The sequence below is a fragment of the Syngnathus acus genome, chromosome 10, assembly GCF_901709675.1.
Source record: "Syngnathus acus chromosome 10, fSynAcu1.2, whole genome shotgun sequence".
Lineage (NCBI taxonomy): Eukaryota > Metazoa > Chordata > Actinopteri > Syngnathiformes > Syngnathidae > Syngnathus > Syngnathus acus.
This window is the reverse complement of record NC_051095.1, coordinates 10,770,406-10,797,157: the sequence shown is the minus strand read 5'-3', so window position 1 is coordinate 10,797,157 and position 26,752 is coordinate 10,770,406. Positions and strand designations below refer to the sequence as shown.

Sequence of the window (26,752 nt, the reverse complement as noted above, 5' to 3'; positions counted from 1 at the left end):
AGATGTGCTGGTGACTTGTGCATTTATACCACTCAGGAATCAGAACACCTGTTTAATATCCTATTTGTATTTTGGAGACAAACACACAAAAGGGACAGATTCATGTTCAATGTGCAATGTTAAGGTTGTAGATGTGATGCAGATGTTAAAATTGATTAAAATAATGGGTGATTCCACCAAGCAGTTGTCTTTCAATGCCACTTAAAACTGTCACTCAACCAATTCCGAAACACTTAATTGCTCTCATTAAATGAGATTATATGTGGTGTGTGTGCGTGTGTGTGTGTGTGTGTGTGTGTGTGTGTGTTTCTAATCAAAAGATATACAGTAATTATCATGCACATATTGTGGCTTCTTTTACATCTGTATGCCGTGACACATTTTGTCCACTAGAGGGTGGTATCAACCCATCTATTTTCTGACCTGCTTATCCTCACAAAAGGTCGCGGACGTGCAGGAGCCGATTCCAGCTGTCTCAGGGCGGTAACACTGAACCGGTTACAGGGCACGACCTACCATCCGCACTTACGGACAATTTGGATTGGTCAATCGGCCTAACACACATGTTTTGTAACAATAAATAACCACTAAGATCTTCCTCCTAGCAACATCTGAAGTTCATTAAGTTCCCTGCCATTCCTCAAACTTCCTTACAAGTCCAGGCATGAGCAAAGAATTGCACTATTGCAACGCTGGAATGGGAAGCCATGCCCATTGCTCGAGGGTCCGCCTTTTAATATTGACATCATCTGCTTGTGAGCTTTGGCAGCCAATAGGAGTTAGTGGCATAGTTGTGATTTTTTTTTCTTTCTTTGCTCAACACTTTGGGGCGTGTTGCGTCTAGTTAACAATCTGTTTGCTTAACTCGATTCCCGCAGTCTCTTCCTACCTGCAGAACACATCGAGAACGCTACACGTATACACAACAGGTAAAATTGTCTATGTCTAGCTGCATGTGCAGGAAATCTTGTTGGTCAACCTTGACTTGTTCTTTCTAATAGCTGCACATTATGCTGTAGTTTGACTAAATCCAGACGTTTTTTTGTTTTGTTTTTAATATCTACAGGTCGCGCATTTCACACGATCGCCACTTCTGATTTTAATTTGCAACCTTGACTTTGTGTGATGTAGTGTATTTGAACAGGAATAGCCTACAGTACATATTAGGAAATGTGTTTTGTTTCTTGTGCTCGGAAGAGTTACGTAACTTCAGGGTTGAGTTCTGCGCAGGCATTTTAATGGGTCTGGCATTAGTACCTGTATGGGCATGAAGTGCAGACCACACCCTTTCGTGGCAAACACATAATTAGATTGTGTTTAGCTGGCTACGATTAAGCAATATACCACAGTTCATTACGCAATTGTAATTTTCGATTGTTTGCTTTTAAAAAAAAAAAAAGCTTGCAGAATGTGCGACAAAAAGGTCAAAACCGAAGTGAAGCTGTTTGATAAAACCAAACTGCGCAAGACTGAACCCGAAGAGAAGAAATCACTTCCAACCCAAAAGGGTAAGTGGGGCTTTTTTTGCACAGTACATCCATTCACTCGTTATCAGCAGAGCAACACTTCCTCGCCAACAGTTAATAGCAGATGCAGACTTTGGATCGAATGTCAACTGTTGGTACACACCCAATGAGAAAGAGGAACGCTTCCTGTTCACTTTTTATTCTCATGTTCAGTATGTGCCTCAATCTAAGCCACGCCAAACCATTGTATTCATAATGAGCATTGATTTGCATGTTGCTTGTAAAGAACGGCATACTCATACCTTACATTTTAACAACTGCTTGAACTTTATTCAAACATCTTATACGACAGATTTTTTTCCTTATGCTTAAGTGTAAATCAATCTTTTTCAACACAGTTTATTAGTCTGTATACTAATATTTGGGAAGTATTTTTTTATATGTAATTATGTTAAAAACATTTGATAGTCTTCACAATTCAGTACGCAACACCTCATAATGCTAAGAGGAAAGGTTTGATTTTTTTTTCAACTTAATTGAAAAGAGGAAACATAAATATTAGCCACCTTTTCCAGAAGTTAGTTTTATTTATTTACTTTTTTAATAATTTATTTATTTTTTAGTTATACTGAAGGCTTGGAACGCCTCGGGCAGTTTTGCTCATTTTTCTTTGCAGCACCTTTGAAGCTCATCAGGTTGGACAGGGAACGTGTGTGCACAGTTAATAAAGACTTATAAAAGCACAAAAATTGAAATTGAAGAAAAAAAACTTTTCAACCGAATGTTGAAAAAGTTATAACCGATATTTTTTTTCAGCTATGATCTTTCAGGGTTTATTTTAATTGAATTAATTTCTGTACAACTCTACAGAAGGAACATGGACTTGTAGTTTACTTTAGTTTACAATACTTCGTGAGCTTTATCTTGCACTCGACAAATACTCCATATATTTAAAAACACTCGTACTAAAGCTCAACTTGATGTGGATCCTGTCGGTACAGTATAATGTCATCAATTCAATTTCTGATCCTCTCGTTTTATTATTTTTTAGAGATTGAAGAGGAAAAGAAATTAAACGAAGAGGAACGTAAGTGACACACCATTTCTTGAGGCTTGACTTATTTTGCCCTTCTCTTAAAAAGTTTTTTTTTTTTTTTTTTTTTTTTTTTTAAGAAATGAGGCATATTTTTGAGTTTTGAATTTTTTGCTCTGTAGTTTTAAGATTTTAACTTGTGCCTGACCGACTAATGAGACGATGAATTTAATTGGCCGATATTGAAAATACAATATATAAATAAAATATTTTTTCTTGGTTTTCTCTTTGTTCTAAAGTATTATGAAATAGCCAAATATTTGGCCTGTAATTCATATTGTTATTGTAAATATTAATGGTCCAAATAAGACATTTCTTTCATTTCATTTGTATTTTTTTTTTTTTTTTTTTTTTAAATAATCATCTGGTGACTCAGAACTGGCAATGGCCACAAATAATCCACATCGGTCAGAGAATATTGTGGAAAATGGCACAAAAGTGATTTTTCTGTCAGCTCGGATCAGTGTCAGCACTGGCCTGTTTGTTTCCATTTAATTTCCCACAACATCACGACAAACACGAAATTCAATAAAAATTACAAAAATAATATGCAATTAGTGTCCTTTAAGATCAAGGATAATTTGGTTTGAAACGAATTGCTCAATAAGACCTAATAGTTTGTCGGCGCACCAATTTACACAATACATAAGACAATCATTTGCTTTTTAAACAGCTACCCGAATGATCAACGACGAAGTGGTGAGATTTAACACCAAGAAGCTGCGGAAGACCACAACGGACGAGAAGAACGTACTGCCGACAAAGGACGGTAGGTGGTAACGTTCGAGTACAATTCCATCCTAGGTCCAAGCCATCAGCAGTGCAATATCATGAATTCTTTCTTTGTCTCCCATTTGATGTTTTGTTTTTTTTCAGTCATTGAAAACGAAAAGAAATTAAATGAAGAGGAACGTAAGTGAATCACCCCTTCCATAAGCTTGGCTTCTTCCTCACTTCTAAATATGAAAACAAATCCTGAACCTTTTATTGTTTTAAAACTAATAGCGCAAAAGCACTTCATAATTTGTAGACGCTCCAAATAACACGATCATTTCATCATTTATTGAACAGCTACCCGAATGGTCCACGACGAAGTGGAAAGATTTAACACGAGCAAGCTGCGTAAGACTATAACTGATGAGAAGAGCACACTTCCGACTAAAGAGGGTAGGTGCTAACTTTGGAGTACAATTCCATCTCATGTACAAGTCATTGGGAATGCAACAGCTCTAAGTAGGGACATCTGTAAATCCACACCCAATGCAAAAGAATAATTCTTCCAGTCCCCTTATCGTTACAAAGCAGTGTAGTGTAGCTTCAATTGTTGGACAGATGTCCACAAGTTTTTCCACAGTATAGACTAGGAAGCTGTCCAGTCCCCGCGGTAGCAAAGCACGCTCATACCATTATGGTCCCTCCACCATGCTTTTCAGTTTGCTTAAAGAGGAAGTCAACCCAAGAATTTTCTTTTTAATATGTTAGTCGAAAGGCAGTGTTCTGATTAATGTTTCCTTTGTGGGATATAAATTTAACAGGCATAATCCACCCGTTTTTAGCCATTTCAGAGTGCGGCCATTTTCCCACTTGCTGTCGGCTAAAAATGACATCACAGTTGCCAGGTTTCTGGTGGCGACCAATCACGGTCCGCCAGTTTTCTGAGGCTGAGCCATGACTGTTTATGACTTGATACCTGGCAACTGTGATGTCATTTTCAGCAAGTGGTAAAATGGCCGCCCCTTGGAAAGAAACAAATATACCTTAGGCAGACTGAGAGAACAGTGTTTATACAGAATACTGCAGACTTTTTGGGCCTGTCAGTATTTCATCAATTATTTGATTCTGTTTGCTTCCCATTTGATATTTTTTCAGAGATTGAAGAGGAAAAGAAATTAAACAAAGAAGAACGTAAGTGATCCAGTCCTCGAGCATGATTTAGTCAAAAACTATTGCTTTTTTTTTTTCTTAAAGAATTCCCTTTTGAGATGAACAGAAGTTTGTTGTGTAGCATCAAAGATGACAATAATAATAATAGTACGCTATTCTGCAAAATATATATCTGCAAATAATGCCATTTAGAAAATGCTACGGGGAAAAAGCAAGGGATCATTTACTTTTTAAACAGCTACCAGAATGGTTAACGACGAAGTGGCGAGATTCAACACATGCAAGCTGCGGAAGACCTCAACGGAGGAGAGGAATCGCCTTCCGACTAAAGCGGGTAGGTTGTCAATTTTGAGTACAATTCCAACGTTGCAGTCGTTAGCAGTGTAAGAACCACCACCAATTTTTAATAGCCCTGCAGAGTTTGGATAAGGGGAGCCTCATTGTACTTAACTTTATCATTATTTTGAATAATACAACAAATGACTTTGTCCTGTCAGTATTGCATCGTCAAATCTTTGGTTCTCTTTGTCTTTTTTTTTTTTATCTTTTGTAGACATTGAGGCAGAAAAGAAAATGTCAAAAGGCGGACGTAAATGACTCACCCCTTTCTCAAGCTTGGCTTCTTCTCCCCCTCAACTACATGATCCCGTCCTATCTCCTGCCTCCATGTGCCAACATGAGTTGATTAATAAAAAGATATTTCTGTATTAGTGCCTTCAAGTCATTCCATGTATTATAATAATAGAATAGAATATAGAATAAAGCAAGTTCCGTTATGCAGTTAAAGAACAATTTGAACGTTACCATTAATGCTATACTGAGAATATACATTATATCCTGCTAGAGTTCCACACAAACAATTTTGGAAAATTGTGAGTTTTTTTTAACAATTTACCTCACTTGCCTACTTGTTTTGAATTGAATTGAATACAAAGTCATGACAAGCCAAATTGTAGGTGTCGTAACAGGAAACTTTATTTTTTGAAAAAAAATAAGAGAATTTGCAAGTATAGAATTTGTGAACTATTCCTTTGATAAAATGCATACTTTCTTAGTATAGGATTAATTGTGCATTGTCTACCTTATTAGAAATGTTTGTTTGTCAAGCACCAATTTACTCAATAAAGGTTCACAACAGTTCAAGATTTCTGTTTTTTCTTATTATTACTGTAGTGCAATCAAGTCAACTCAAATTCAGAACTGATCCAGACTTGCTGTAGGGATTGGCTTTCCTGCAGCTGTCATCCATCTATGCATTGATAAAGTAAGCATTTTTTTCAACACAAAGGAAGATGCACTGCCAGTAATACATGCAAAATCAGTGCAGTGTGAATACATTTTTGGAAAACCCGATGACTTGAGTGGATTCCCTTGAGATGGGGTCAGCTGTGATTTTCCACAACAGGCTTGCACAAACATGTTAACAGAGCAGCAACTATTTGAAAGTAGAGATACAGATACGGACTGGGTTAGTTTCAGCCTACGGCATAATAAAGGTGAGCAATTAAAATAAATATGCTTTGAATGCAGATTTGCTGCATTATTTGATTTATTTTGACGCTATTCCAAAACTTATTTTTGCAACCTGGTGTACAATACATGCCATGCCCCAGGTTGAATACAAATAAATTAACTGCCTTTTTAATGTTTGCCTAATTAGTTTGAAATAATTGAGGGAAACGGTAGAGGTTTCTTAATACACATACAATAGGAGTATCAATAGGTTAATGAATTTTTTTCTTCACTATCCTGCGGCGATTGCAGTGCGAGAATAAACCAGAATTGTTGCAGGACAAGTGACTGCATGCTTCATACTCATACTTCATGCTCTGAACTGCCGCTGTAATGACGGACTAGCAGGGGACCCCAGTAGAATTCCTCCAAGAGTACATGGTAGACAGTGCTGGGAAAATAATGCTTCTTAAACATGTGCAGTCATCCATGCTGACTTGCCCAGATTTATTTCCGGGAGGGGGGGCTGTTGACGCGGTTCATGCCCCGTTAGCCCTGCGACACCGATTTCCCTCCACACACCTTTGTTTGGTTGTATTTTGGTTGACAAATATCTCAAATAAAACAAATAGACTTTCACAAATACACAGTCCTCAATTGCAATTACTACAGTTGCAAGTATTTGTAAATGAATTGGAAAGCCCGCGACCCACGTGGGGACAAGCAGTACAGAAAATGGATAGATGGATGTATTGGAAATAATTTCTATACATATTAAAGGCTTTAAAGTCCATTACCAATCCAATGTATCTTTTGTCACAGCAGTCGCGGAACTTTTCTGACATGACTCGTAAAATACGATGGGTGTTTTTGCTGTGACAAAACTTGTCCCATAATTTAATTAATCCATTAAAAAATATTTTGATACAATTCAGTGTTTTTTGACAGCGTAAATAATTCAGGGTTTGTTTTGTTTTTTTGTGTGTGTGCGTGTGTGTGTGTTTTGGAGCGGGTGTGTCATTGAGCAATAATGATTTACTACTGCAGAAGTAAAGAAAGTTTTGATCTCAATCGTGGAACATAGAAAGTCAAAAGTATCTCAGCAAACTGAAGTAAACAGCGTCACCTAGCGGCTGTAAAACAACAGCCTATTCACCGTTACTGCGTCCCTCCAATAGGGGGCGCCCGGAAACAACGAAAGAACTCTCGGGGGGAGAGGCTCTGTATGCTAACGAAAGTCCACCAACAAGCTAGTTAGCGACGAGCGATATGACTTAGAACCAGTGAAGCCTCGCTGGCATTACAACGTGGACATGAAGTGAGAACAAACGAGGCTTTTACGCGACCGTTAGTCAGCGGCTCGGGACTCACTGGCTCATTCATGCGGTCTCTTGTGTTCCGGGGAGTTGTTTGAGCTCGGAGTGGCGGCCGTCGGGCAATCGTCACGGCTCGCAAGGACAACACGGAACACTCACCGGTACGGTTGTTTTGCTCGTAGCATATGCTAGCCCTGTTAACGTCAACCAGCGTATGAGCTAGTTGTTATTCTGTTACTTCGCTGCAGCAATGATGGCGCATTATATAGCGTTTTTTGATGCGCGTTGTGTCTCGAAAATATGAACCAGTAAAAGGAGTTGCTGAGTATGAACGACTTGTTCCACATGGCTCGTTTGAAGAGCGTTCGTCATCCATGTATGTTCTGATAAATTTGTTGTATGTGAAACCGACAAGAGAGGAGTCAAAGCAAGTATTCCTTTATTCTTTCAGTAAATAGTCGGCCAGCCTTTTATTTATGCTCATGCTAATGTGAGTGCAACTCCCACCAGAGGAGGATGGTGGTTCCCGAAAGCGCCAGCCCGGTCCACCAGCCTGATGATGGTAGTCCCCCTGGCCTCACGGAGGGCTCCAAGCTTGGGTGCGAGGGGGAAGTGGAGGGAGCTCACGACCTTGCGGATGTGGAGCTGGAGGAGGTTCGAAAGTTGCAAGAACTAGTTCATAGACTGGAGGTCCAGAATGAGACGCTGCGCAACAGGGGAAGCAAGAACATCATCAACCGAGGAGCTAGCAGCGAGAGCAATATCAAAGAGAGTTTCGATTGTGCAGAGGGGAACAGAGACTTGGAGCTGTCACCCCCGCTGGAAAGCTTCAGCAGCGGCGACGACATGTCCCCATTACCAGGCGCCAACAGGCTGGAGGACGAAGAGAATGAAGATGCTGCTGAGGATGTCGGCTCATGCAGCGGCTTCCTCACGCTGACCTGTAGCGGTGGGCCAAGACAGGGCCAAAGCCAGACGCCGGACAGCCCCTCGCAAGAGAGTTATGAGAGCGAGACTTTGGCAGAAAGCGATCCACGAATGGAGCAATCGGCTTTGGATGAGGTGGACGTTTTCGATCTGGACGAGGAGTGGGCCCAAGTTGAAGATGAGGACAGTTGGTATGTTTTCTCAACTACACTACACAGCCTGTTAGTGATTGAACAATATGCATAAAATGCACATCAATACTGCTTTAATGTCACATTTCATCACTTATCCACGTAATCCAAAAGTCTTTACGCTAAGACGAGTCACATGGGCAGTTTTAGTTGGACCCTTGCAACTGAGATTCTTCCCAAGTGACTATTGTCTAATTTGGCGACTTAGAGTTTTACATAATTCTGAGACATACACAAATGAGCAACACCACAAGACAGCTTTGACATTTATCAACAAAGGAAGGAAAGCTGCTGGGAGAGATTTCAGAAACAGTATAGGAGACGTGAATAGCGAAGGCTGTTAGTGCTCACTTAAACATAGTTCACACCAAAAAGGAAAATGGATAACAGAAATGCCCAGACATTATACTTGTCAGACAGGTTTTCTGGAGGGTTATTAAACACCTATTTACGGAACTGAAAATTGATACAGTAACTAACACAAAATAAGACGCCACCGAACAATAAGCCATAGCCAGAGCAACTGTAATGATGTGCTCGGCCGACCCCACTCTGACAGTCAACAACAAAGCACAAGTGCTACAGAAAATGGATAGATATTGTACAATGAAATACAAATAAATTAAATGGATAAATCATGGTTCAAGTTTTGTAAAAGTTTGAATTGAAACGTGCTTTTAACAACTCAAAATGTTGTGGTTTAAGCTATTAGACAGTGACAATATACTGATAAAAAGGTTGTAAAACACTACTTTAGTTTTGTAAGGTTAAAAAAAAAAAAGTGCACTTGAAGGAGTGGCCTCCAAAACTTTAGCGTGTCATATCCTATTGAAATATTTCTTACTGCCGACGTTGGCTGTGTGCTTTCATTTGTTTTGACTGTAGGTCATCTTTTCATTTGCTAATTCTTGTCTTCCAAATTGAATGTACATCATATCATTTCCCAAAGCAGCAATAGAACAGAAAAAAAGGCTCAAAGCAGCCAATTTAGCTGCTTAAGAGCCAGCCAGCCCGTTCCCGCTTTATTTCATCATTAGCCATACTATATGTGCTTTGGAGGCGCATCATAGCCAGTAATCCCGGTAGGAACATAATCTGAGCTGGTTTGGCCTGGCCGCTGCCGCGTGGATAAACTGCTTTGAGTGGGATTGCGCAGCATGTGACACAGGGCCCCAACTGTGACCGGATTGCAACTGGGACAGAAACACTGGCGCGAAAGGGGGCTGTTCGAGCTCTGGGGAATGTGGGGGGCCAATCGTCACACAGGACGAGTTGAAGTCACAGTTGGCTGTGCAGAATAACATCATTGTTAAAATGACGACACGTGTAGTTGGAACGATCACTCAGATGAGACGCGGTGCGTTTTTGCAAACCATAACTCAAACCAGAGATGATCATGCGCAAATTCCGCAGTTTCGAGTGCACGAACAGACCACCAAAGGGAGAAGCCGCGGGAGATGCGACCTGAATATTTCTCCTTGTATTGTTGCTCATTCCGCTGGGAATCGTCCGCCTTTGTGTTTGTCCGATGGGAAGATGATTTGTGGTCAGATCTGGTTCTGAACCAGTTGATCCGCGTCCTTTGTGTACACACCTCAAAGGATCGGCCCGTGAGAGCGTCACTTGAAAGCTTCTGGCTGTTTGTCTTCACTGTGAAAACCCTGCACCTGTGACAGCATTAAAAAAATGCATACAAACACATAACCACACAGGAGGTTGCTTGAACATGGCTTCCTTTTGAGGTAATTTTTTAATCAACACCCAGGCCTCAATTAGACATCCTTGTTATCTTATTTGAATGCAAGGTGTTTTTTTCCTGAACATTTTTGCTCCCTTACATTTTCTCCAAGCTATGAAAATACAGCGGTGCGACTGGCATTCAGTTTCTTTTTTTTTTTTTTGCCCTGTTTGAAATGCCCTCCACACACCACTGCTGCACTGAGTATTGTCCCACCTCTATTCCCCACTCCTTTATTTTGCTCTGATGGCTTTTCTTTGTTGTCAACAGGTTATATGTGTTGCCGAAAAAACAAGTATCGGACGCAGGTTCCGAGTCTCCCTTGAAGTGGTGTCGGCAAGTTTTGGACCACCCCAGTCCAGAGATGGAGAAGGCGTGCCGAACCCTAATCAACCGTCTGGACCAGAGTACGTCTTTCACTTGTTACATTTGAACACATTTTGAGCAGGAAAAAAAAAATCCTGATGTATTGTTTTGTGAAGTTGCCTCCTCTTTAAACGTCTCATCCAAAATGCTCCTTTCATTATTTTAGCTTTGTGCAGCTTCTACTTTCAGCTCTCTGCAGAGCCCAAACAAACCAGCTATTCATCGCAGAGCAAAGTGACTCCGAAAGTTATGCACTGGGTTGGGTCACTCACTTAGGGCCAACTTTCCTTTTTAAATGGTAGGAATAGAAGTCAAACTGCATGTTTTGGCAAAGTATAGATGCTATTTAGGCGTCAGCAGTAACGCTGACAGTCTCAAATTCTACTGCATCACTTTACTGTTCTACATTTCACATATAGTGGGAGTAAAAGTGGGGATGTGAAAGTATGTCACCTCAATAGACATCTCATTCTTTCCCCTTAAAAAAAATTCTTTGAAAAAATGAAACGGTCTTTCAGATGAATTCAAGTGTGGAGGTTTACCATTTTCTTTCTGCGTCTTTTGTGACTTAAAACCCCACGCGTAACCTCCATGTTATCCATTACACATTGTCCCATCTTAACTTTTCTTTCTGTCCTCCACAATATGTCATCCAATCTGTGGTTTCCTGTTGCCCCACAGCATCCCGCTGGAGGAACATGTACAGCAGCCCGTCGGCAGAGGCAGGCCCGGCAGGCTCAGGCCCAATTTCTCCTGGGTACCACAAATCAACTAACAAATCTCTACTAACCTGTGGCAGCTCAGGTATGGCATGACATTAACACGTTGTGCTCCCCATGTTCTCAACAACACTACCAGCGGGACTGATGTCAGTTTTTTTTTTTCTTTTGCTGGGAAGTGGGTCACTTGTCATGTGTGCACTAATGTGTCAATAATTGGTCCACTCAGGGGCTTTTTGCATGTTTTACTGGGTCAGCTATAAATCACATGTATTCGAAATATTTGCCAAGCTTTTTTAATGTCACAACGTAAGCAGTGGTTGATGTTATGATCTCAAGGTAAACCCAGGAGAACCCCCCCCCCCGAAGAATAATTACAGAAAATATATAACGTTATTAACATTATGGAATGAGCAGGCTAACTGGTGGGACATCAAAGGTCCGTCAGTACAATTCCAATTTTTAAAACGTTAACTAGCTATCCAGGGAGTTTCTAAAGTAACATTTTAACATTTTTACCTCAAAGACCTAATGACGATGAGGAATCGGCTGTCAGATGTACCTCATCAACTGTCCCACATATGAACCGGCAAATTCCAAGCTAAATTACATATACAAATGAAACAGTGAGAACATGTGACGGTGCAGAGAGCAGCTAACATTAGCAGTAGACATCTTCACTCACCGTTTTGTCATGACAAACGACACCAGCCAATGAGATTGAAATGCACAGCAGACAACTCTTTAGGCGAGAGTCCTCAAACAGGTCTGTTGGAAAGAGGAACAAAAACAGGAAGTAGAAAAGTGTACAAGATAATGGAATAGCTGCAACTTGTAAAAACAATAACCATTGTCACTTACATTTTGAGGTAATCATTGTAGCTGGCAAAACAGTCTACAGTCCCACTCTAAATGAAAATTAAAATACTATAAACTGTCGATTTCTGTCCCGGTGATGATGATAGGATTTCATTAGAGCCAGAATACTATAGAAGACGGTTAGCAAGTATGTGTGATTTATACTTTGGTGGGTGTTTCAACATGAATGAAATGTACTTCAATTCTGTCTTTGATTTGATGGGTGTTACATTTTCTCTCACGTTGCTAATTTTGTTGTCAAAGCCTGTAAGTGTTTTTGCATGGCTTATGGTGTGGTTGGTGATCCACGACAATCACAAACTTGTGACCAGGCAGCTTTTCCTGGGTTGTCTCATATGTCAAATCAGATTCCTCTAGTTTTGCATTGCCTACAAATACATTAGCTGCATAGGTTAACATACTAGATACCTGTCAGGAAACAAACAGCCAATCAATGTTTTTTTTATATTGCCTTTTGTTTGAACTAAAATGCTTCCAGCCCATTCTTGTTGTCTTATTGTTATTGGCCATCAAGTCAAATGAACCGCATCCATGAACTTATGTCATGAGTAGTTTGACAAATGCGAAAGGCACGCGCTCTTTTGCGATGTGTTCAGCTCGCGTAAGGCTGATTATGTGCTAATTGTGAAAATGCCTCTTCAGTCGGAGCATTAAGGCTTTAATGGTACTAAACCTTCATAATCTTCACAGACTGAAACACCTGTTGTTTTTCTTAGTTTTCAAAATTGACATGAGTTTCTGACGTCATCCACATTTTGTCCCAGGAAAGCTGTGATTTGTGCAGATCCGTTTTTCTCCATTGCAAAATTGTTGCCATTATCAAGGCAACATTAATTGCACATACTCTCATTTACGTCAGCAAGTAAAAAAAGAATGATATAATGTATATAGTATTGACATACACGAGGGCTTTCCACAAGCCAAACGTGCCTTTAGCTGACTAAATCCAACATGTTTGTTTTCATACATGATCCCCACCTGATAGGTGTCTCGGGTGTGCCCTCGGCCCTAAGCTCTCAGTCTTCCATAGACAGCGAGCTTAGTACTTCAGATGACTCCATCTCCATGGGTTATAAACTGCAGGATCTCACTGATGTCCAGATCATGGCTCGTCTACAAGAAGAGAGTGAGTAGAGAATTGAGCCTGTCTCGACAATACTTTTGCGAAGACATAATCTAACAAAATACACGCACTCATGTGCTGTTTACATGGCCATGAGGGGGGGAAAGCAGAAAACTCCAGCACTGCAGTTGGCGCAGTTTATGTTAGCACATTAAGATTTTGTTTGTTTTCTAAATGCAAAATAAAATTATTCAAGATGTCTATTTTCGATATCAGGTCTGAGGCAGGATTACGCTTCCAGTTCAGCGTCTGCATCGCGTCGCAGCTCGACAACGTCCCTTCAATCCCTTCGCCGGGGCGGCACCTACAGCGACCAGGAATTTGACAACTACAGCCTGGACGACGAAGACGATGAATTCAGTCCTATGCCCCAGCAACGCCACCGCTTCACCCCCTCGCCCTTGGGCTCACCTCGATGTTTGTCGCCCTCAACTTCCAACCACGGTCAGGAGCACAGCAGCAGACTCGGGGCCCCTCGCACAAGAACCCCCAGACGTTCTCTTCAAGGCCCCAGTGCAGAGCTTCTTAAATTTGCCAAGAGTGAGGGTATGTCAAAAGAAAATGTTTAGTTTCTTGAAGCTTATATTTGGATGTGTGTGACGTCATTTGAGTCAAGGTGATGACGTCCAAGACTCGTCGCTTCATGTGTCGTTGACCTGTGGTTCCAGAAGAGTTGAGGCACAGCATGCCTAACCTGGCCCCCCGCACCAGCCTACGTTCCCTGGAGGCAGTCAGAAACAGCCGCAGCATGGAGGCTAACCTCCACAGCTCTGGCAACCGCATGTCGCACCTGACTCCCTCCCCCTCCTCAGGTAACCTCCACCCTCTTTTCCCTGGACTCTTCGTCTTATTGAATGGCATGCGCCTGTCGTACAAGCTATGCCTCAGCATGCCTGCTTCCATTCCACCACCCTGCTGCCACTTCCAACTCGGTTTCAGTTATTGGAATTAGGACGCCAACGATAGACTCTCCATGTGTTGTTATCAGAGGAAAAAAAGATAAGCAGTAAGTCTCAGTCTTATCTGAGAGCTGTGAAAGCAATATACTATATTACTCTATTGGCCTTAGATACCACGCTTTCTTTAAAGTTCCCTAAAGTGGGTGTCATCACGGTGTTCATGGGTTCCAGGTTGCAAGGACCACATAAAATAGTTTTACATACAGAGTACAGTTGCCACAATTGATGGCATCCAAAAAGTAGAGCCTTAAAATAAATTTTGATAAAGCTCTAGTACTGAAAAGCATTTGATGTTGCAAGGCTCCTTAATCTTGCATCTTTGCGATATGCCTCTAATAACATCCCTTATCTGACAATGTCACTTCCCTGCTTATCAAACCTGTTTTTCCCCCCATGTCAAAACTATTTTGTGCCACAGATGGGGTTTTTTTCCCCCCTGTCCTCAGTCTGCACTTCCTTATCGACCCACCACTGACAAACACTTGTTTCTTGTTTACTGAAGGTATGGCAGGTAGTCGCCTGCGCAGCAATGGCCAGTCTCCTCTTTCGCTGCGGGCTCCAGTTAAAGCTGTCACCCCCGTGGGATCAATGGCATCTCGTCAACCTTCCAGAGGTCTGCCTGTGATCCAAGCACCCCCTGCTTCGGGGGCTCGCCGGGCTCAGCAGGCTGGCTCTGCTAATGGCGGATCCTACATACCAGGCAGAGCGTCCGCTAGCGCCGGGCGGACCGCGATTGGCCGAGGACACTCTGTGCCCACCAGAAGTAAACTATCACAGCCAACCAGAAGGTTAGCGCTATAAAGTACAATACTACTTCAATTGAAAAATCTGTTCTATAACGGTGCTTGACATCCAAGTACCGTAATTTTCGGACTATAAGTCGCGGTTTTTTTCATAGTTTGGGTGGGGGGGGCGACTTATACTCAGGAGCGATTTATATACATATATATGGTTTTTTTTCACTTTTTTGGGCATTTTATGGCTGGTGCGACTTATACTCCGGTGCGACTTATAGTCCGAAAATTACGGTAGTTTTATTTGTAAACAATGTTTTCCTAAAGAAACTTTTTTGAGGAGGGATTATTTAGCTCCAAACTTGAGCTGTCGCCATCATAAAACCTATAACCTGACAAATGTTTTTAGTGAAGTCATACGAGTACTAAGAAAAGCTAACCACTGTATGATAAAATAAAAGTCAAAGTAAAACTACCCAGCCTTTGAAGACAGCCGACAGAAGTAATGAAAACAGCAATGTGATTGAGCAATATTGTCACCTAGTGGCATTTTGTAGACATTGCTGGACTTAATATATGCGTCATAACTTGAAGCTTGTATTAACGGTCATTTCATTACAGTTGCTCATGTTCATGCCATCGTAAGTCAGTTCCTGTTCTGTTCTCATCACACTGACCACTTTGCTGATATTGGTTGTCTTCTGAGGTGGCAACACGTGCAAAACACATTTGCTGCATGATCTGAAGTATCACGAGGAAGCCTTGTTACATGATGACTGTTGGACATCTGCCAATTCCAGAATATTTTGGTTGAACTCTAAATTATGCAACTTGTGAGACATTTGTCTTTTAAAATTCTGTCTCTTTGTTTTCGGCGGTGAATATGGGAAGGTTGTTCTCCTACTTCTGAATTGCAAAGTCTCTAACCCCCTGTTTATGATGTCATCCCATTGTTGCACTTTTGACACTTGTCATAAAAAGTAGTTTGCTAACCGTCCAACCTGTGAACAAAGGCAATAAAGACTTTTCCGTTGAATTTTATCAACAGGTCGTTGGGCATGGCGAAAATCTCCGATGAATCCTGGAAAGATGGCTGCTACTGAATTCTGATGCCCGACAAAGGTGTTTCCTGCTGCAATCGTTGCTTGACCTTTTCTCAGTGACACCTTACCAAAAGAAAAGTGTAGACTGGATGTCGTCAAGACTTGTCTTTTTATCCTGCATGAAGCATTGACAACAATACCCAGCATGGCTCGGTTGGCAAATAAAAAGGGCACACTCCTACAAATGTTATATGGACAATCTCAAGAGCTTCCAGATTTGTTCGGGTCCATTTTACTTATTTTTCTATGGTAATTGTGAGAAACTGCTGTAATTTCCATTAATTGTAATTGCTTTTGATGTTATTGATATGAAGAAAAAAAAAAGGAAGTTCATTTTCTGTGTGAATTCCTACTAGATGTTGGCACTATTGTAACGCATGCCTGGTAATATTTTTGTTTGTTTCCATTCTAATTGGTTATGTAACTGTTCTCTGACAATTTTGTCTGTTCTGTGTCGCACAATCTGAAAATTTCTGAATGCTGGCATTGTTCACGTTGAGATTATCATCAGATTTCTGTTTACATTGTAAACTGCAGCACTATCACACTGCCCTCATTGATATTTAAAATAAGATATATATACATATATAGTTTGTGCCAAGATGCATTTGAGCTGCAACAACTTTTCTAAATCTCCGACCATCAAAACTACCATTACTTTCATGCATTTTTATTGCATATCCATTAATGTATTGGGACGTGTAGTGTTTTGGAATCTACTGAAATTAAAATTGTTTATGCAATGCAGGCCTCCTTGCCTAAGGACAGCCTTCACTCTCTTGTAGAGAACTTTTTAAAATAAACTAGAATAAAAATGTATAATAAAGCTTGGTCTAAAACGCAATGTGTGTGTGCTAGTTCGTGTATTTGCATCACGCAAACATAGTTTTCACTCTTAGTAGAGTTGCACAAACATAGCAGGACGTTGTCGTTTCCTGGGTGTGTGACCGAGAAAAAAACGCTACCACACCCATCGTCACAAAATGGCCTACAGGCCTCATCTGTGTAAACTAAAACTACTAGTTGGTAATTCGGAATTTTTTAACACTTCGCGTGGTAATACCCACGTTTAGTTCGCAAGCATAGTGCGCATAATGTGTCCCCATTAATAGAATGTTAGAGTAACTACTCTCTTATGCATGACGCAAATAGTAAGGGATCAGCGGTAAACGAGGCCACGCATTGTCTGCCCCCCGCCCTCCCTCTGCTTGTCAGGAAGCAAGCTGATTGGCCGAGGCCTAGCAAAGAGTGCCCGGGGATCCAAAACTGCAGGCCGCACTTAGCTTACCGTCAAAAATAAACCAAATACATTAATAGACAAAACGGAGGAGGGGGAGAAACACCAAAAGAGTCCGAAGACGACGTTATCAGGTAAATTCGCTTCGGACCAACCCGAATGGAGTGGGGTTTAATTCGCAAGGGCCCAGTCGGCCGTAGCGGGCCTCTTTGAGCCTCGTGGAAAAAACAACACGGACATAATGCGGCACAAGGCGGCGCCACTTAGCTTAGCATGATAGCTAGCCAGACGGGCGGTCGTGGGCGCGTTGTTTCAAGCAAACATCAAATGGATGCATTTTGACACGTTAGTTCGTCGCCTTCTACGGCGACGCTGTTATCCTTGCACCGCAGCGAGTGTGCAAAGTCGGGGTGTGTGCTATTAACGCTGCTAACGAGCGCAGACGCTTAGCCGTGATGCTAAAACAAAATGGCGCTGGGCGGATCCGTTGTAGCTCGTTAGCTAGTTAGCTCCGCTGGGTGGTAAGCAAGCGGTAGCCAGCCTTTATGAAGGCATTGCATAACGTCTGCAGTACATTAAGCATAGCCGAAATTCTGGCATATTTACACGCCAAAATAAAACTATGGCTACACTGTTACATGCATATCAACTGGAAAATGTGAGCATTAAACGCACTTGAGCTAAAGCGGAGGATTTTTATTTTTCTTGGTATTGAGCAGTGATGTGACGACAGTGCATTTCCTCCCACTGATAACATTGCGGAGGACTCCCACAGTGGTTACACTGGCGGGCTAGTCCTGCCCACCTACGGGGCAATTCCCTTTCCTCAAATGGAGACCTCGCCATCTGGCTCAACTTGCTCCAGGTGTACAGTTGAATGCACCAGGTTAAGGATGCCTGTAATACTATTGCATGGCAGAGGACGGAGCTAGTCGTCAATAACATGCCATCCCACTTTCTGAGTGTGTTTCTTGCACTGTAATTACCTCTGAAGCATACATCTTTCGTGAATATTGAATTGGAAAACACATTATTATTATTATGATGATGATCATTATTATTGATCCAAATGTTGTGTACTGTAACTACTAATGGCTGTGCTTTGTTTTTACCAGAGGGATCAATTGCATTGGTGGGAAGTAACACATCTAATATGCTGTTTTTATTTTATGGTTCTGCGCATCGAATGTGAAGGTATTTAATGTATCATATATCCATATACTGTATATGTATTGTTTTTATGATGCATGACACTTTTACCAACTACTTGATCACTCACACCTCTCATGATTAATATCTTATAGTTTCCAGGCGGTTTTCTTTTTGCCGGTGTTAATCATGGACCAAGGAGGCGGTGTGTTGGAGTTACACACACAGGAGCTGAAGATGCCCCACGCTATGATCATGCAAGACTTTGGTGGGTGGTAATGTGCATTTAATTAAGTGTTTTAGCAAATTATTCTGGAGCACAAATTGCCACAGTTATAAAAACCTCAACCCTACAATGTTTACAAAGCAGTTGAAAAACAACCACCGCTGCATACAAAGTGCCGTACATGGAAAAAATAAATAAAAAAAGACAGTTAAAACAATATTTTAGACATCAGAGCAGTAAACACAATAAAACTGTAAAAGAATAAAAACAAATGTGTTGAGAGGATTCATAAAGATGGACAGAAAAATAAAAGTATAAATAAGTAAATATCTGAGTTCTGTAGTCATTCACATAAAAACGCATTGATTATCTTTTTGTGTTCAGTCAAAATATGACATTTGTAAACGTCGGCTTTTACTGTGGAAAGCAGTTATCTGCAGTTTCTGCCTATTTTTGACAAATAGATACCCAGTAACTGAATCATGATCAGTTTGGAGGGGGGGGGCTACATAGGCTCCAGCTCGACCCGAATGAGGACAAGCCGTATGGAAATCAATCAGATGGATAATTATATATGTATAAGCGAAAGATAACTATGCTTATACACTGTTGTTAGTGATGCACCTCACTATAAAGATTTTTTGAAACTCTTACTGTCTGTCATACAAGAACAAAATGAAATGTAGATCTCATTCATTCTCGTTTTAACAGTTGCAGGGATGGGTGGCTTGGCACACATTGACGGCGATCACATCGTGGTGTCTGTGCCAGAGGGCATGCTTCTTTCTGACGTGATGACGGACGAGGGCATCCTCCTGGAGCACGGCCTGGAGGTGGAGGGTCTGGAGACTCAGGTCGTCGAAGACCTGGAAACTGAAGTTGTCGAAGGTTTACACGCAGATGTCGAGGGTCTGGAGGCAGAGGTGGTTGATGGGCTACAGACACAAGTGGTAGAGCTGGAGGCTCAGGTTGTGGAAGGCCTAGAAGGAGAAGTCGAGGTGGAGGGTCTTGAGGCACATGTAGTCGAAGGACTGGAAACCGAAGTCGATGTGGAGGACCTGGAAGCTCATGTTGTTGAGGGCCTTGAGGAGGAAGTGGAAGTGGAGGGCTTGGAAGCGGAGGTTGTGGAGGGTCTGGAGGTGGACGTAGAAAGCCTGCGCTCTCAGGACGTAGACGGCCATCAAATCGGCAATGAGGACATGGTTCACTCAGAACATAGTGTGATCATGCCGGAAAACATCCTAGGAACCGAGGTTGCGATAGAAGCGGCTTTAGAACACCACCACGTGCTAACCTCAGACCTTATCCAGGATGCCAACCACCACGATGACATGTCAGACCAGGTGTTTGTTGCAGAGCTTCTCTCGGACCACCAAGATAACACTCTAGACCATCAACTTGTCGCAGAGGGCTTGATGGTGACAGAAGCCAATGCGGAGACCATCATTCATCAGCAACTTCCATCTGAGGGGGTTCCCCTGCAGATGGATGAAGACGATGACGGCAGAAGCAGCTCCGAAGATTACCTCATGATCTCCCGTAGGATCGTCGTCGGTCTCAGACAGTGTTTCTAGTTGTGTCTGTCCGTGTTTTTGAGGTTGAATCTTTTTGCCGTTTAGTGGATGAGGTGGGAGAGAAGCTGGACATAGGAGACACCCCTCTTGAGATTAGCACTGAGGTGATGGAAGACAAGGACTGCAAGGAAGACTCTACCGCAGAAGTCATCAAAGTCTACATTTTCAAGGCTGAGGCAGATGATGATTTGGGCAAGTCGTTAAACTAGTCGTGGATGGAATGTTTTACGTGAGTGTTGATTAGAATTAACCCCACCCTCCACCTTGTTTTTCTAGGTGGAACAGAAGTGATAACTGAGGATGATTATCAAAATGGCCACCCTGATCTTGAAGCCGCCTCATCTGGAAGACTCGGAGTTGGCCGTGACAAGATGGTCTACATGGCAGTCAAGAAGCAGCCCAAAATTGAAGAGGACGACGACGAGGACAGTGATGATGACGATGATGACATCAGTATGTTCTTGTCGTTCTGTCTCAAAAGCTTTTTCTGCTTTTTCATCGACTTAGTTGGATGGCTCCAAATATCAAATAGATTGAGCCGTAGACGTAAGTGTGTTGATGATGTTCTCTGCTGGATTTGTGCAGGTAAGACTATAGATCAAGTCAAGAATGGCACAGCGACATCATTTCTTCAAATTCGAGAGGGTTTACCCCCAAACCGTGTCCTCAAACCCAAAGCCAAGAAAAAGAAGAAAGGGGACGTTAGGCAGTGTCAAACCGGTAAGAGCTCTATGCACGCCCTCTTCTTGCCTTTTGATATGGTAACGCTTTGATGACGGGCCAAATAAACGTGCGTTTCCCCCAAATGCCTATTTCAGCTGTCATCATTGGGCCCGATGGCATGCCCCTGACTGTCTACCCATGCCACATATGCGGAAAGAAGTTCCGCTCACGAGGCTTCCTCAAATGCCACATGAAAAACCACCCGGACCACCTCTTAAAGAAGAAGTACCAATGTACAGACTGTGACTTCACCACCAACAAGAAGATCAGTTTCCACAACCATTTGGAGAGTCACAAGCTGCTGAGCCACAACAGCGAGCGCTCCCCGGAATACACGGAGTACGCCCGGCGCTATCATGAGTCCAGCCCGCTGGGCTCCGACAAGCTCATCGTCAAGGACCGCGAGCCCAAGCTGCATCACTGCAAGTATTGCGACTACGAAACGGCAGAGCAGGGCCTTCTCAATCGCCACCTGCTGGCCGTGCACAGCAAGAACTTTGCGCACGTGTGCGTCGAGTGCGCCAAAGGCTTTCGCCACCCGTCCGAGCTAAAGAAACACATGCGGACCCACACGGGTGAGAAGCCCTATCACTGTCCGCACTGCGAATTTCGCTGTGCGGATCAGTCCAACCTTAAGACTCACATCAAAAGCAAGCATGGCGCAGACCTGCCCTTCAAGTGCAGCCACTGCCCGCAGGCGTACGCAGACGCACGGGAACTCCAGCGTCACATAGAGATGGTGCAAGGTCACAAGACGCACCAGTGTCCACACTGCGAACACAAGAGCACCAACTCCAGTGACCTGAAACGACACATCATCTCCGTGCACACCAAGGACTTTCCCCACCAGTGCGACGTGTGCGAGAAAGGCTTTCACAGGCCCTCCGAGTTGAAGAAGCACGCCGAGACGCACAAAGGGAGCAAGGTGCACCAGTGCCGGCACTGTAACTTCAACGCCCCCGACACGTTCACCCTGAGTCGCCATATTCTTTCCCTGCACACAAAGGAACTCCCGTTTAAGTGCAAGCGTTGTCGGCGAGGCTTTCGGCAGCCGGCGGAGCTAAAGAAGCACATGAAGACGCACAGCGGCAGGAAAGTTTATCAGTGCCAGTATTGTGAGTACAACAGTACGGACGCTTCGGGTTTCAAGCGCCATGTCATCTCCATTCACACCAAGGACTACCCCCACCGCTGCGACTACTGCACCAAGGGCTTCAGGAGGCCTTCGGAGAAGAGCCAACACATAGCCAGACACCACAAAGACATGTTAATGTAACATCATCACACTTAACCCCCCACATACACACACACCTACCCCTGTACATCGGTGTCACGCACGCTGAGGTAATTTTAGTGTATTCAAAATTAAATGCTATAGGCTGTTGAAGGCAACATCATAATTGCCATTCTGTGTTGTCATGGGTATAAAACGCCACCTAATGCCAGAACATGTTTTAGATGGGAGTAAAATCTTAAAAAAGACATAAAAAATGTGACAGTGCGCACTAAGTGGGACAAGTGTAAATTGTGTTTGTTTGTTTGTTTGTTTGTTTTTCTGGAAAGAAATCACGCAAGGACATATATTCAGGGTTTCAAATGTCTATTTTTATACCCACTCAGCTGAAATGCTGCAGAAGAATAACTCTTGTAAAATCAAAAACGCCGGTTTAAGAGCATCAGTTCAGTTTTCCTCCATACTACCACTTAGTATCTTTTAATAATCAGCTTTTAGCTCGACATTTGTTTTCACTGCCACGTGTTGCACCATTCTCAAGCTCCAAGAAAGCATTTTAGTAATGTTGACATACATGACGCACCTTAGCCCACGGTTTTATTCCTACCTTTTTGCATTTCCCCCAAATCATGTGTGATATGACCACAATCTGTTCAAAATGTATTAGAAGATAAATCAGGGTTTCAGGACTGATCAGCTCAGTCAAGTCTAACAAAACATGATTAAGGTGGTGCTACATTATTAGTTTTGGTTTTGAATTGGATGAATGGTTAGCTTCGTGATTGCTAACCACTTGGTGGTTACCTGCGACTAAGATATTGATCATGTTACCTATGACACAGGTATGCCCAGCCAACAATACAGTTGCAATCATGCCTTACATCTGATGGTCTTTTCTCTTAAGCACTGATGGACTCAGCCAATCTGAAAATTAGTGTTGTTGTTGTTTTGTAACTCAAACATACTGTATCAATACCATTCTCTCAGAGATTGTGGTTGAGCCAGTAGAAGGCACTTTATTTTTTTTGTATTTTAATTACATGTATGGGGTTTGTGTATGTATAAGGATATATATATATACATATATATATATACATATAAAACCTGGGTAAATGATTACACAGCCTTGTGAGTGGCTAAATGTTATCTATAGCAAGTGGGCACAATACAATTGTGGAAAGTGGTGGGTGAAACAATTTAATGTTCTGTTCCATGGCAAAGTGTTTGGGTTTTGTGTTTGCTTTGTGCTCACTAACAAGTTTCCCAGACCCTCATCCCACTGTCCTTCCTATATGTAAACCTAGCCCAATCCCACATTGAGGATTATACTCTTGTCAGTGGTCATAATGGCATTAGTCTATCAAGTATGCACATATGCCGTCTCCATAAAATTGTGGTAGCCTATACGTATACTAAAATCCCTGCATTTCATGTAACTTAGTATACTATATTTCCTTTCAGTCTGATTGTGGATAAACTACTGGTGGGGAAGAAACCAAAATAAAAATAAAATATATCTTTTTATACCTTGTGTTCTTTTTAATAATAAGGGCTCAAGTTTAATCCAGTTTAACTATTTTGTCAACTGAATAGTGTGATGGTTAACACCGTTACATATATCAGCAGGGAGTTTTAATGTTGAAAAAATAGATTATGTTACGAAATGGATATTATATTATTGCATTTAATATTGTAATATTTCTAGAAATAGTTCAAAGCCTCATGGAATGTCACGCAAGGCATGTATTGTCAAGGATTACATCACCAATTGTGCTTTATTGTGATGCCACAACAGATGGCTAACAGTGATGGAAAAGAGGTCAAGTGTGCTGTAACCACTGAACTCAGAAATTGGAATCCATTCCTTTTACTTGCTGACCAAGCTAAGATGTGTTTGTATGCAGGATGCCAACACAGCTACCAAGTAATACCTCAAAGACGTCACTAGGTGATATAGGATCATTTGGGTCAGATTATAACAGTTCAGATTATAGGCATCGTAATAGCCACAAACTTTGCCAAAAAGACACAAATTCGACTTAGAGCATGACGCACGTACGTTTTCAGGCGGTTGTGACAAATATTAGGTTCAGCGCAGTATAAAAAAAAAGAAGACGGAGAGATTTCTTGTCGCCACTAGATGGTGCTATGGTAATAAAAGAACATTATCATATAGCTATGGCTATAAAGATTTGAAGTTTCTTTACAATTTTTTTTAAAGCATGTGCAGGGGAGGTAAGGAGAATGTGTCCTTATTGCTTAGTAGGACATCTGAAACGCCATGCTTTCTCAACGTGTAACCCAGGGGTAGCAAAAACACTGAAAACAACAACTAAGAACAACACAAAAAGTCCTTCCTGCCCAACAGCATCTGATCCACTCTCGAGCGCTACCACAAATGCCCACTTGGTGCTGCTAACGAGCTAACAGAACACTGCGGTCCACCTTGCCAAATGCTGCAGTCACGTCCAACAAAACACAACATACACTCCAGAGTCATTAACCAGAAATGACATCCTCGTCATTAAAAAACCCAGAACAGTGCTAAATCTGTGTTATGCAGCATTTTAAAACCTGACTGGAAACACGCTATGACAGTGGTCCCCAACCACCGGGCCGCGGACCGGTACCAGTCCGTGGGTCACTTGGTACTGGGCTACCAAGCCGCACAGAAAAAAAGAAATTTCCATCGACGATCAATTAATTCAGGTCAAGACGCTCGTCCCAATCACGTCACATGTTTCCCCAGTCGAGCTAGCAAAATGAGTAAGAATTTATTTTGAAAAATATTTTTAAAAATTGGCGATTCAGGTGAAGACGCTCGTTTCGGTCACGTGACATGTCACCTGAGTCGAGCCTGCGAAGCAAGCAAAAATGAGCAAGAAATGTTTGGAAAGCTTCTTCGGAAAGGGAAAAAAGCCCAATGAGGAGACGGAAGAAGAAGAAGAGGCTCTAAGAAAAGGAAAGCTGCATTTAAAAGAAAATGTCTGGAGTCCTACTTAAAATCTAGATTAATCGCCACAAGTGACTGACGCACCAAGCCCACTCTGCATAATATGTGGCGACAGGTTAGCCTAACGAGGCAATGAAGCCTTCAAAACTGCTTCGGCTCATGGTCTCCACAAAAGCGCTGCAAACCCTGCTTCCTTTTCCAACAACCTATCTTTGTGAAGCTGGATTTTCTGCGGTTAAAGCGATCAAAACAAAACTGCGGAGCAGATTGAACATCAACAGCACACTTCGGGTGTCATTGTGTCCGATTACGCCTAGATGGGACCGGATCGTTTCTGAGAAACAAGCTCAGTGCTCACACTAATTCAACGTAATGGTGAGTTTTATTTTTATGTGGTTTATATTTGTTTTTTTATGCCAGTCGTATCATTTTATTTAATCGTTTTTATATATTATAAATGTGTTATTTATTTATATAAATCTATTATTTATTTATTTATATGCTCATCCCAAAAAGATTTTAGCTTTGCTTTTCTTGAATTGTTGAAATAAAAGGCAGCTTGGAAATGCGTCTAAAATTCAACAGTACACCTTGAGCAATACCAGGTTTCTTTTTCTTGAGCAGCTCGAATGTCGTCCAGCTCCCTGTGACCATGAAAATATGCCTTGCAAATATTTTAAAAGCTTTTAATGGAAGATGCGAATCACAACTGAGACACACGAGTTTACCCTAGCACCATACACAAAAAATGTGACAGCCTAGTCACGTTCCAAGAATGTCTCTTGCATTCTGACGTGGTTGCCAATGGCAACCACCAAGGCTGCACTGATCAAAATGCCGCTCATAAATCCACCTTTATTTCATTGTGTCAACTCAGAGTTGAGCACGAGAGGCCGTCTTGTAAGGAAGTACAATTGCATGTGATGAGCCACTGTGGCAACTCAATTATGTGCTTGTTTGGAGTCAGCAGAGCATCACGCACGCACGCACGCGCACGCACGCACACACACACACACACACACACACACACACACACACACACACACACACACACACACACACACACACACACACACACACACACACACACACACACACACACACACACACACACACGCACAAACACACACACGTCAATGCCTCAGTGCAGGGATGTCCAAACTTTTTCTGCTGACGATCGCATACAGCAAAAATCGAAGGACGCAAGGGCCACTCTTAAATTCTCTGACTTTAAATTATTAAACACGTTAAAACCAATCTATCAAGAAAGTAAATTTGTTTATATAAGATAGATATTAAGGTGGAGGTTTTTCATCGCAACTTAACGTCAAAGATGATAAGAGGTGATAAGTTGATGCACATAAATCGAACCTTGACATTGGGCAAGAACCCATTTTGTTGCTGAAATTAATTATGTTTTTAGCAGATTTTTTGTTTATTTTTCGTAGTACACAGGTGACTAAGTATAATGTGTACTATACTCATAATACAAAACATTCATATCACAAATCATCTTTGCCCATTGGCATGAATTGACATGCTAAAACTCTGGTCCAACCTATCATTAAAAAAAATCGTAATGTTTTTCTAATTATAAAAATAGCCCTATAATACTTTACAAAAACAAAGTAATGACATCACTGAAGTACAGTTTTGCCACAGTTTTTGCTTCAGTTTAATGAGGTTTGTGCTGCGCCTTCTGGTGA

At 41.9% G+C, this 26,752-nt stretch overlaps 3 protein-coding genes across 8 annotated transcripts; all 3 read left to right on the top strand.

Annotated features, from left to right (window-relative positions):
- Positions 1-779: 779 nt before the first annotated feature.
- On the top strand, positions 780-5,586 carry tmsb1 (thymosin beta 1). Of its 2 annotated transcripts, none has more exons than XM_037262809.1 (9): positions 780-929; positions 1,401-1,508; positions 2,518-2,553; positions 3,233-3,328; positions 3,436-3,471; positions 3,631-3,726; positions 4,429-4,464; positions 4,682-4,777; positions 4,997-5,586. In XM_037262809.1, the coding sequence occupies exons 2-9, from the start codon at positions 1,409-1,411 to the stop codon at positions 5,038-5,040; spliced, it is 540 nt and encodes a 179-aa protein (XP_037118704.1). In that variant the 5' UTR covers positions 780-929; positions 1,401-1,408; the 3' UTR covers positions 5,041-5,586. The 2 variants fall into 2 exon arrangements, with proteins under 2 accessions (XP_037118704.1, XP_037118705.1); XM_037262810.1 differs by having other exon boundaries at positions 783-929; positions 1,395-1,508.
- A 1,514-nt stretch (positions 5,587-7,100) lies between these two features.
- zgc:66447 (SLAIN motif-containing protein-like) lies at positions 7,101-16,794 on the top strand. Of its 5 annotated transcripts, none has more exons than XM_037262805.1 (9): positions 7,102-7,372; positions 7,722-8,329; positions 10,338-10,474; positions 11,115-11,237; positions 13,017-13,157; positions 13,371-13,700; positions 13,823-13,966; positions 14,616-14,901; positions 15,896-16,794. In XM_037262805.1, exons 2-9 carry the CDS (start codon positions 7,728-7,730, stop codon positions 15,948-15,950), a joined length of 1,818 nt encoding a protein of 605 aa, XP_037118700.1. In that variant the 5' UTR covers positions 7,102-7,372; positions 7,722-7,727; the 3' UTR covers positions 15,951-16,794. The 5 variants fall into 5 exon arrangements, 4 of the variants coding, with proteins under 4 accessions (XP_037118703.1, XP_037118700.1, XP_037118701.1 ...); XM_037262806.1 differs by having other exon boundaries at positions 7,663-8,329; XM_037262807.1 differs by having other exon boundaries at positions 7,102-7,638.
- Positions 16,795-17,153: 359 nt separating this feature from the next.
- On the top strand, positions 17,154-23,617 carry znf711 (zinc finger protein 711). The gene is made up of 8 exons (XM_037262804.1): positions 17,154-17,321; positions 18,303-18,381; positions 18,492-18,604; positions 19,274-20,101; positions 20,182-20,328; positions 20,413-20,589; positions 20,722-20,856; positions 20,955-23,617. Exons 3-8 carry the CDS (start codon positions 18,526-18,528, stop codon positions 22,133-22,135), a joined length of 2,547 nt encoding a protein of 848 aa, XP_037118699.1. The 5' UTR covers positions 17,154-17,321; positions 18,303-18,381; positions 18,492-18,525; the 3' UTR covers positions 22,136-23,617.
- Positions 23,618-26,752: the final 3,135 nt, after the last annotated feature.

Coding starts and splice junctions, on each gene's coding strand:
- tmsb1 (XM_037262809.1), top strand. CDS start 1,409: ATGTGCGACAAAAAGGTCAAAACCGAAGTGAAGCTGTTTGATAAAACC. Junction 1,509..2,517: donor ATCACTTCCAACCCAAAAGG/GTAAGTGGGGCT, acceptor ATTATTTTTTAG/AGATTGAAGAGGAAAAGAAA. Junction 3,727..4,428: donor CACACTTCCGACTAAAGAGG/GTAGGTGCTAAC, acceptor ATATTTTTTCAG/AGATTGAAGAGGAAAAGAAA.
- zgc:66447 (XM_037262805.1), top strand. CDS start 7,728: ATGGTGGTTCCCGAAAGCGCCAGCCCGGTCCACCAGCCTGATGATGGT. Junction 8,330..10,337: donor GTTGAAGATGAGGACAGTTG/GTATGTTTTCTC, acceptor TGTTGTCAACAG/GTTATATGTGTTGCCGAAAA. Junction 13,158..13,370: donor GGCTCGTCTACAAGAAGAGA/GTGAGTAGAGAA, acceptor TTTCGATATCAG/GTCTGAGGCAGGATTACGCT.
- znf711 (XM_037262804.1), top strand. CDS start 18,526: ATGGACCAAGGAGGCGGTGTGTTGGAGTTACACACACAGGAGCTGAAG. Junction 18,605..19,273: donor TATGATCATGCAAGACTTTG/GTGGGTGGTAAT, acceptor TCGTTTTAACAG/TTGCAGGGATGGGTGGCTTG. Junction 20,329..20,412: donor TGAGGCAGATGATGATTTGG/GCAAGTCGTTAA, acceptor TTGTTTTTCTAG/GTGGAACAGAAGTGATAACT.